The sequence below is a fragment of the Limulus polyphemus genome, unplaced genomic scaffold (genome assembly GCF_000517525.1).
Source record: "Limulus polyphemus unplaced genomic scaffold, Limulus_polyphemus-2.1.2 Scaffold133, whole genome shotgun sequence".
NCBI classification, from domain to species: domain Eukaryota; kingdom Metazoa; phylum Arthropoda; class Merostomata; order Xiphosura; family Limulidae; genus Limulus; species Limulus polyphemus.
In genome coordinates this window covers 728727-740437 of record NW_013665743.1, presented here as the reverse complement: position 1 = coordinate 740437, position 11711 = coordinate 728727, and the positions used below count along the sequence as shown (strand labels likewise).

General features: G+C 32.9%; 1 protein-coding gene across 1 annotated transcript in view; it reads left to right on the top strand.

Annotated features, from left to right (window-relative positions):
• Positions 1-11711, top strand: part of LOC106473710 (transmembrane protein 214-like) — a 51242-nt gene that overhangs the window by 16626 nt on the left and 22905 nt on the right. The window contains exons 7-10 of the mRNA XM_013934392.1: positions 6660-6741; positions 7666-7804; positions 9400-9501; positions 11294-11385. Coding sequence (XP_013789846.1) covers positions 6660-6741; positions 7666-7804; positions 9400-9501; positions 11294-11385 — 415 coding nt within the window. The remainder of the gene's footprint in view (positions 1-6659; positions 6742-7665; positions 7805-9399; positions 9502-11293; positions 11386-11711) is intronic.

Below are 11711 nucleotides of genomic sequence, written 5' to 3'. Positions count from 1 at the left end.
GAGCGAGGTATCTGTTGAGGTGCTGGATGTTAATAATAATTCATGGTTTCCATGTATAGAGCGTGAGCGAGGTATCTGTTGAGGTGCTGGATGTTAATAATAATTCATGGTTTCCATGTATAGAGCGTGAGCGAGGTATCTGTTGAGGTGCTGGATGTTAACGACCAAGTTCCGACTTTTCTCCAGTCCTACCAGGGATCTGTGAAAGAGAATGCGCCTTCAGGATCTCCAGTATCCATAGTAAGATCCATATAATTTTGAATAAGTCCTCTGTGAGTATAATCAAAGTTTAACTCAAGTGACCAATCTTTATTTCACCGGAAGGACCACAGTCACGCCATTGTAATCGGTAATCCTTGTTTAATTTTATGCTCAAATGCGACCACTGTTAGTAATAACAATGAACAATGAGAAGTTTAAACTGGCCATCAGAGACACTGTTTGTTACAACCATAGTTTCACAACACAAAGGTAAGTTTTTTTCCAGATTCATCATGGTGAACTCCGGGTCGTTAAGGGTCTTAATACTGTAGTAGTAACAGTTGTTAATCCGATTACATAAGCCTGCGATTTTATTTTATGTTTTTTACATGTTCTACGGTAATTCCTGTCCGCGGAATCCGAAAATGATATCCATTTTTCTCCATCATGTACAGATTTTTCACAAAGCGTCATAACGCAATACATAAAAGAATGACCACAACACGTAGTTTTGAGACTAAAAGATGTAGATTTTACACAAAAAAATCAGGATGAATGAGGATGCATATTCGTTTGACATCAATGTTCTTCCCTTTTTCTTCAGTTTGTCTGTATTTTTCTTAACAAACATAATAATAAAAAATGTTTATTGTGGTAAACGATATTATAATTTGATCTAAGTAAGTTTTTTTTCTTCCCGATTTGTAAAAAAAATCATTACGTGATAGAAAAAAATGAATATTATTTACGAAATCTGCGTAGCTGAATTATGGAAAATCCGTTATTAAAAACCGAAACAACTTTTATGAAGCTCAAATTCGCAGGACTGTGTTACCCAACTATTAAGTAACTACATGCATTTTCATGTAACACAAACCTAACCACTGTTGGTAATATTAATCTTTTATATGTAAGGAAACATTGAAGCCAAAGTAACTTGTGTTTGTTGTTACTTGTAAGATACCCCTGACCACAGTGAGTAGGGCTGACCATTCATTACCTGTAGCAAAGTCGTAACCATAGTAAGTGTGGTCCAGCCTATCATGGGAGTGGATAGTAACCATGGTTATGTAACCATAACACGTAAAGAGCTATTCCCATTTTTGTAATTATGTGAAGGTGGCATGGGTGCCTCCGGAAGGGGGGGGGGGTCACTTGCACACACCCCTCCCCCCGGAAAATGAGGAACAAAATACTTTTTTTTCACAATTTCACACTACTTTGCCTCCCCTTGGAAAACTCCCCCCCCCACGTAAAAATTTCTGCGAACGCACATGGATAGTGTTAACACATTCTCTCCGTAAAACCTGTAATCTTGTGTATACGGAATTGGCTTGAAGGTTTGAGATCTCTGTAAATATAGTACATTGGATTACGTGGGGGATTTTTAACCAAGGAAGTTATGTAAACAGAATTTGAATTATTAGCTGGAGTAAAAACTTTTCGTAAGGGCTCAATTTGTTTAACACCATGGCATAAAAGTGTGAATAATTTTGCACCAAGTAATATAAGTATATATATATATATGTTCCATATTACACTTGAGTGGCACATTTTTTTATAAATGTATTTTAAATAGCTGTAGTGAGAGAGACAACCAAATTTGTGACTTTTTAATAGAAGCCAAAGATTTCGGCAGTGGACAACGACAGTGGAGACAATTCAATAATTCGTTTCTCCTTAAGTGGACAGGGAAACGAACTATTCCACATTGAAGATAATGGAGAGGTCCTTTTCTTGCCCAAAAATCCTCAAGTCGTATTAGACCGTGAGGAGAAGGAAACATACGAGCTTAAGGTATGGATATGAATTAATAAAAGTACTCGTACCGAAAATATGAGGTTTTTGTGAATTTACTAGATGTTGATTTAACTTGTTCCTCCTCCTCTTCCCCCTTTTTTTTATGTGAAGAGATTAGGGTTAGTCATGTATCAAAGATCTGCTCTTGGTGGGTGTCGGTGCCACCCAAACTAAAACAAGATCTCTATAAGATCAAATACTTGAATCAATATGAATTAGATCTTTCAATGTCCGCATGAGGTTTATATTGGAATTGCTGTAAACTTTTACAAATTGTCCAGGAATATCAGAACCTAATCCTTCAGGCTTCTGGGAGTAGGGGGTTCTACGGTGACCTTGGCTTCTGGAAGCACTGGTCCTATAGTAACCTTGTATTCTGGAAACATTACTCCAACAGTGACCCTAGCTTTTGGAAACAGGGGTTCTACAGTGACCCTAACTTCTGGGAACAGGGATTCTACAGTGACCTTGGCTTCTGGAAGCACTGGTCCTATAGTAACCGTGTCTTCCGGAAACATTACTCCAACAGTGACCCTAGCTTTTGGAAACAGGGGTTCTACAGTGACCCTAACTTCTGGGAACAGGGATTCTACGGTGACCTTGGCTTCTGGAAGCACTGGTCCTATAGTGACCGTGTTTTCTGGAAACATTACTCCAACAGTGACCCTAGCTTTTGGAAACAGGGGTTCTACAGTGACCCTAACTTCTGGGAACAGGGATTCTACAGTGACCTTGGCTTCTGGAAGCACTGGTCCTATAGTAACCTTGTCTTCTGGAAACATTACTCCAACAGTGACACTAGCTTTTAAAAACAGGAGTTCTACAGTGACCTTGGCTTCTGGAAGCACTGGTCCTACAGTGACCCTAGCTTTTGGAATCAGGGGTTCTACAGTGACCCTAACTTCTGGGAACAGGGGTCCTACAGTGACCGTGTGTTCTAGAAACACGGGTCCCATAGTGCCCATGTCTTCTGGAAACATTAGTCCTACAGTAACTCTGGATTCTTGGAACACGGGTCCTACATTGACCCTGGCTTCTGGGACACGAATTCAATGTAGTACTAGTCATACAATGCTGAAATCTTGGGCAGAACTCTGATGAAAAATATATTTTATTCAACTATGGTTGAGAATTAGCGATGCTTCTTTTTTTCCAGTGTATTATAACCACCTTAATTTTCTTTTTAGTTTTTATATCCATAAGATCAAAATAGTTAAATCTTAGCATTGTGTATGATATTCAGTTACTTGTTTTGCTGTTAAGCGCAAGAATACACAAATGGGCTTTCTCTGATGTGCCCACCTCGGGTATCGACACCCGATTTTTAATGTTTACTAACCCGTGAGTGTTTCAGGAATGCTAGGATTTAATGTAAGCTATCTTATAGTTCACTACGAACTTGATCTCTCTAATATTTTTGTATCTAGTGGCTCAGCCATAAGTGTGAGGGTTTACAACGCTAAAAATCGGATTTCGATACCCGCGGTTGACAGAACACAGATAATAGCCCATTGTGTAGCTTTTGTACTTAAAAACAAACAAATAAGCTAATTTTCTTATCGCCCGGTATATCAGCGGTAAGTTTAAGGATCTAAAACGCTAAAATCCGAATTTTGATCCCCGAGATGTAAAAAGTGAAGATAGCCTATTGTGTAACACATATCTAATACGTATGATTTCCAATCCCCTCAAGAAAAAAATCAAAGGTTACAAAAAAACATTAAAAATATAGTTTATGTATATATATATATATATACTAAATACATACTTCGTTCTAGAAAATTCGCATGCTAATGTTTTATTTAAAAATTGCAGCATCGATACACTTAAGCTGTTTTTAGAGCACTCAATAAAACACAGTCCAAAGATGTATTCGATAAACATAAAACTAATCTTAGTGCTTTAAAAGGAATGAATTAAATATTACTATTTTGTGAACTCGAATTTTCTGATATCCGTATGTTATGAATTATACAACACATCCTGCACCATGTTGAAATATTAAGTCGTCAAAAAATGAAGGGCGCGTTTTGGTAAAGTTTTCAAACGAACCGCCTAAGCGTCACGTTAGTGTAGCCTATATAATGTGTAAAGTTTACTATATTCTAATCCCTTATAGTGATGGCACACGACGAGACACATATTCGGCATGTAATGCTGTTTGAATACAATAAGGGAAACAACGCCTCTGTAACCACAAAGAATATCAAAGAAGTTTATGGATCTTGACAAAAGAGTTAGCACAAAGGATCACACATATAAAGTGTAATAAACTTAAAATAAGACCCAAAACTCGAGCGGTTTCGAATAGTTGACTATTCTTCTGCAGGAGAACAAGGAAGTTTATGAAATGTTCTGAACGTTCGTAAGTGTCAACGATGGTTCAGCAAATTTTATTAAGGTGACTTTAGCCTTAAAAATTATGATGGCCGACATGTTGGAATTGACATTGATGCTCTGAAGACGCTTGTTGAATCTAACACAAGGCAACATACTCGTGAGATGGCCACGAAATTGTATGTCTCTCATGAAGCAATACGTAAACGTCTAAGGAATATGGGAAAACTCCATAAATAAGGTGTTTGGTGCCTCACGAACTCTCCGATGATCATCGTTTCCAACGTGTGAACATTGCTTCGTCTCTTCTGACGCGTAATGTGCGTCAACCATTTTTGAACATGGATTCTCTATGCGAATATTAAAACGCCAAAAACAATGGCTCAGTTCTAGACAAAACCACTTCCGACCCCCAAACCTGGACTCCATCCGCAGAAAGTGATGCTTTGCATTTGATGGGACATCAAAGGAGTAATTCGTTTCGAACTCCTCAATCCACAGCGAACTGTCAATGCAGAGATCTATAGTCAGCAACTGGAACATTTAAATCAAGCCCTTCATCAGAAACGCCCTTCACTCATCAATCGGAAAGGTGTTTTTCTTCTCCACGACAATGCACGTCCACATGTGGCAGTTTGTCGCAACACAAGATTAGGGAGTTGGGTTGGAAATTCTCCCCTACCCAAAATATTCTCCAGATATGGCACCATCAGATTACTATCTTTTTCGTTTGCTGCAATGGCATCTGAATGGGAAAACGTATGCAAATGTGGAAGATGTTAAAGAAGACATCAACATGTTTTTTGCTTTAAAGCCAAGTGATTTCTTTAATCAGGGGACTAATAACCTGATTGTAAGATTGAAAAGCATCATTTAATAAATGTTTTGTTTTGATATACAAGTTTTTGGGGTTTTTTCATCTAAAAAAAAGCAACATTAATTTCTTGATAACCTAATACATTAACATATTGATAAAATGTGCATGAAATTCTGACTAAATTACCTTATGATGTTCAGTAAAGATAAGGTTTACCATTTAGTTCCATTTATTTTAAAGGTATAGAGCTATTGATTAAATTAGAACCTATCCTTAGAGACATCCTTTACAAGCTTGCACTGTTAAATATTCAACATTTAACTATTCTTGCCAGAAAAATACTGACTTATAACAGTTTTTTTTTTAGATAAATTGAAAGTGATATCAGATATTGTTTATTAAGATTGTAAGTGTAAATCATTGCCTTTTATTACTCTCTAGTCCATGTACCAACTGGTAACATTGATATGGCTTTTAATGACCAAAAGTTCCAAATTTTGAGAATCTGCTAAAATGAACTGAAATCACATTCAAACTGTCCTGACCAAATCTCTTAAAAACATTTTTCAGCAGCACTACAAATATTCTATAATTATTATTATAAGAGAAAAACCTGGTAAGGTGAAAAAAAGGTGGGACTTGAACTTGGGACCTTTGATTAACAGGGCCAGTGCTTTGTCCATCTGAGCTATTCAAGAGTACAAGCTGTCTCTGTCTCCCTTCATTCATATGGGTTTTAAATATGAGTATGAAACTTCATATTATTTTGTGTTGTTGAGGTCAGACAATTAGTGTTCTGACTTTTTCATTTACAATAAAGTTTGTTAGAAAATTTACTTTCATTGATTCATAATTTGAATTATCACTATAAATAATTAAAAAAAAAACTTAGTCAACCAGTTGAATGAAGTGTTGAAGGCATAATCCACAAACACACAAAATGCTTGAAAGACAATCACTGTAAACAATGTTTGTAATGATAAAACTTAGTTGAATGGAGGCAACTGCCTGTTGTAGAAACACAAGTGTAGAAGATGATGTTTTGAAAGTTTTTTGCCTTTCATCTTCAGCACCTTTCGAAACATCACCCTCTACACTTGTGTTTCTATAAAAGGCAATTGCCATCCATTTAACTAAGATACATCATGAATACTCTGCCTAATTAATCTATCAAAGAATGTTTGTATTAGTGAACCCTAAATATTTGTTAGTGTACAAAGAAGTTGAAGGCAATTTTCTTGTTTGATATGTAATATTAGTGAACTTGGCGATTTCCCTTAATCATTACTTTCTTCCCACCTTCAAGCATAAGTTGCATCAAGAATATTAAAATATTGAATCTAGAAATAAAATGGTATGTGTTATTTTTATACCATATAAATCATTGGGTTGGTAAGTTTTAAATCTGAGAGACTGTCTGAATGCAATCACATTTTGAAGTAAAAAAATAGCTTTTTTTTCCACTTGATAGTTGTAATAATTTTTTATGTGTTTATGTTTTCAGTTTGGCTTGAGTTAATGCTTCCTATGGTTGGGATGAGAGCATATTCAAAGTTCACTATTGACTACTTGGATAACTTGTTGAAGTAAGTTTTCTGTTAAAATGCAGATTACAGTTTTTTTATCATTTATAGTTGCATCTGATAATGTATAAAATATTTAAGATTGAACATTCTATAGTATAAAGTAATTTAATTTCATCTGACACTTTGTGTTTATAGATAAGTGATTTAATAGCTTGTTTCTCTTTTTAATGTATTTTTAGTGTTTGAGTGACAGATATATTCTTGGCAGTCTGTGGATGGGTCTTGCACAGAACTGTATTGTACATTATGCAATTAGATGTCTGGCTTATCTGTACAAAAGTTGTAACTACATATTAAACTCAATTTTAACACAGTATTGAAATGTTTTGATAACTTACCCGTAAATGACCCATTATGCCATACCTCAGGATGTCAGGAGTTTTTTTGTCCTGTTTTTTTTTATTAATTTATTTTTGATCGACATATATGACTACTGAGGACTTTCACCCAGTTGCCCTAGACTTGGTGATGATTATGCCCCTAGTGCCTTGGCCTAGATGTTCCAAAAACACTGACACTCCCAGGAGTGTACCATATATAAGAGTTTATGGGATACTCCGGGGTATAATGGTGGCCTGGGGCATGGCATAATGGGTAAAATATGAATTTAGAACTTAATCTATGAGATTAATTGTTTTCTGAATATACAAGGGGTATTTTGTTTCATTTATCTTTAATGATAACATAAGTGTGCTAACTGGTAATTCAATTTAATATCTGTAAAATAAGTAAATTGGAAGAGTTTTATTGCATGAAACAGTAGTCAGCATCTTAGGAAATCAAATTTAAAAAATTAGGTTTTATTTTTGTTTTAGGAATGTATTTTTGCTCAACAGACATTTCATGCTGATTATTTTTCTAATGCTTGTTTGTAAATCATTAGTTTCCTAACAGAGAATTATGTTTTTAAATTCTTTTTGGTAGTATGCATCCAAAGGTTAAATGTGCTAGTGATGTTCTAGGAGTTCGGGAGTTTTTCTCTGTTTTTGATTTTCTCTTCACTTCTACGGGCCTACATGATAATTTGCATAAGAAACTGCAGTCTTTATATCCAAAGTTAAAGGTATGCAAATTTCGTATATTAATATTGATCTTCCTGTAAATAGCATAGTATGTTAAGGTCGTGATGAGTTTAATCATGTGCAGCTAATAAAAAGCTATTAAGTTTTTTCCACATAACTTTATACAGAAGGTATGTATCAATTTTCTAGATTTGTGAATCACACAAAATGATAATAATGTTTGTGATAGTTTTTGGTGAACTGGTATAAAAATTATCTTTTAGTCTTTTCAGTTCACATCATCACCACTTCAAGAAAAGTTGTTTTTTTTCTAGTAGAGAACCTTTTAATCTGAAATGAATGTTAAACTCAAATGATACATTGAAACATTTGACTTTTCATTTGCACTTCTAAGAAGAAAAAAAAGGCAATATAAAGAGGCAAAAATTGAGTCGCTAATAATAAAGGGATTAACATTTGCCAAGAATTGATTGTTGAGAAATTATATTAAATTATAAAAATAATTTTAACATTACATTTAGAAATACTAATATAACATTTGTTTCCACAGTTCCAGTGATCTGTTTTCAGTGTATGTGAGTTTAAGTGATAAGTAACTTTTTTTTTGTTGGCAAAGTAAATCACTAAGTATATTTTAAAAGTCAAAGAAAGACTGATATGTTATTACAACAGAATCTTCAACTTGTTAGTTTGTATTTTAACAGTAATATGTTTCTTTCGTAATGAAAAACTTGGTTATAGACTCAAAGGAAGCCTAATAAAAAAAAATCTTCCACACAAAAAGTCTTCTGCACAAATTCTTGAGTTAATATCAGTCTGTAGAGTAAGTCTACTCAAATGTACTCAGCACAAATTCTTGATTTAGTATTATTCACTGTTTTTCATTATCAATTTCAAAGTAAATTTTCTGAAAATGTTCTCATCTGTTTGTTAACATTACATTCCTAAGTCCACCAAAAAAAGCCATCATTACAACTATATTATCATCACATTTGAAAGTCAGCACTCTGAACAAGATTTCATCACAATCTTCTTAATACTAGTATTCAGAGTGAATTTACTGAAAAACTGTGTCATTGTTTCTATGAAATAATAAACCTAAAAAAATCTACTTAAAAGTCTTCATCACAGCTTTTAATCTTCAGAATCTAAGGTCTTGGTTGTCAGTTATTTTGTTTTTTCCTCTTTTACATTATACACATTTGTGCATTTGTTGAAATTACTTTGTTTTTTAATGTTCTTCTCCTGAACTTTACACTTTTTTAAGGTTTGAGGCTAGCATCTAATTTATATCAAACAATTTTTATATTCTGCATTGTCTTTTATTTGTTTAATGTTGTTTTTGACATGTTTATTTTCGATTATCTTTGTTTTTTATTTGCAGCCCTATTCAGGATTTTATTTGTGGGTTCTACAAGCAGCCTTTTTTCTACAAATGATTAGAAAATAAAATGAAAAATAAATTTTAAACATCTTTACATGAAATTATCTTTGCTAACAAGATTCTACAGTGTCAATAACAGCTTGTATAAAACCTAAAAGAATGAAATCCCATAAATTCAATTTTTAAATACATTTTGAGATAAAAGATGGAGAAACAAAGTTCTGAAGTAACATGTGTTGAATATTCTTATAGGCACTAAGCTATGGAACTAGTCCAGAAAGTAATTACAGAAGTTTCTTTCCTTCTTACTTACGAAGGCTACAAAACTCTTGTTCACCAGCTTTGACGAAAGAGGTATGTATTAATTTTAAAATAAATAATATACCATAACTGAGTATTCAAAATACAAATTTACAGTTTTTAGAACAGCTTTGTAAAAATGATTTAAATATATGATGTTATACATCAATTTTTCCTTGAACATCTAATAATGTGCATACCACTATGTGCCCACTTCAAACTGTAGTATTCATTTATTAATGGCTAAGCAGTTATAAATTATGAAGTGTTTTTTTTTATTGAAATGGGGAGGAAGTTTTTTTTCAAATGTATTTTTTACCATTTTCAAAGAAATGATGTTTATTATAAGTGTATAATATGCAGTTTGTATAGATGTGGCTTGTTTTGTAGTTTTGCGTGGAGCTTGGCACTTCAGCTATATCTTGCAGGTGTTTCACCTGAGTTTGAAAGAATTCTTCACACAATAATGGAAGTTGTTCCAAATGTTTTATTATGAGCTTTATAAACAAAACACATGAAAATTAATAATAAAATAAAAACATTGTCATTTCATTGTTTGTTCCACATAGTTTGTGTTTTATAATGTTCAATATGTTCTCTTCAAGAAGTAATTTGTAGGTGATTGACCAGATGTTGCAACAATGTTCTGACTTACAAATCTTGTGTTTGAGACCTTTCTACATGTGGCCTTTAAGAAAGCTAATCTTGTTAAAATTTAGTTTTGAGATTAATGTTTTTTTATCCCACAAGTTTTTGTAATTTCAGAAAATATTGAACCATTATTGGCTATGTGATACATGTACATTAACAATCTTAAAAAGAAATGTTTAATTATTTAGTGGTTTATTATTAAAGTGGATACTTTAAACTACTTGGTTGGTATAAATGACTAGTTTTAATTTTGTCGTATTCAATATTCATAAAGGACAGTCTGAGATAAAATGTTTAACATGAGAGATTAGAACAATGGGAAAGTGTATTGTTAAAGCACAAAGTGAAATATATTTTCTGTTGAATAACTACATTTGGAAATTAATAAAATGAAAATTGTATTATTCAAACATGACAACAACAAACTTCTTATAGTGTGTTGATAATTTTGTTGATAAATTGGTAAAACACAAAAGTTAAGACACAGAGGTGATAAATAACATTTTTCAAATAAAAATTTACTACGTAATATAAATAAAAATCACAAATAAATATTCCATTTTTTATTTCAGTGATAAAGATTCCTAGTAGTCTTGTTTTTACAATGTTATTTTGTTGAAAATAAGATATCCAATTTTTGTTTTAAAGTCAAGATGATATTTTGTTTGAGGTTTTCTTATTTGTATTTCTGGCAAATTGGTAATGTTGAGTTTTAACTTTGTATCAAGCATTCACATGGTTATTAGTATTTTGCATTTTTTAAAGTACACTTGATCAAATTTCTTTTAATGAAAATTTATTTTGCAGGTATTTTCTTAATAGTTGATGATGAAAGAATTATTTTAAATGGCTGTTTTACACTTCATTGTTCTCTTTTGTCAGAGCTACCTAAATTATTATGTAACAAAAGCCATTGATCAAGTATTTTTAAATAATGTACATTATTTCCTCAGAAAACTGTTCATAAGTTAGTTACTCGGTGCTCCTTGTTGAAAACCTGCTGCAAAGATTCAGAGGGCAGAAGCAGTTCCTTGGTATTTGGGAGTGTAGCTATATGTACTTGTCCTCCTAATTCCTGAAATACTGTAGTTATTTATCATCAGAAATACAATACAAATATGTTTCATACACACACAAAAATGTGTGTGTGTGTGTCATATAATAGTGTTAAAATTGATCATCATTATTTGAGCAGCTCCTGTCAAGTCTGGAGACATGTTTGATCCAGGACACGATATGTTACAGTGTTTGGAGACAACTTTACACAAAGCATCTTGTACAGTCCAGGTACTGTATTCATATGTATGCTGCTTTATGTATCCCAAGTAACTATGGTGTGCATGTGTTCAATAATTTATTTGTTATTATTGTGTTTAGTTTACATGAATGTGCAGGAATGTGTTAACAAAGTAATTCAGTTAATACCTTTGGTATTACATTGCAAATGTGTTAAATTGTGTGCTTAGACTGACTGTAATGTTTGTTTATTACTGGTAATAATTATGATATTAATAAAACTGTATTTATTGTTATTGGGTTCTAATATATCAAACCAATTACTATAATTACATTTGTATTAGAACCCAATAACAATAAATACAGTTTTATTAATA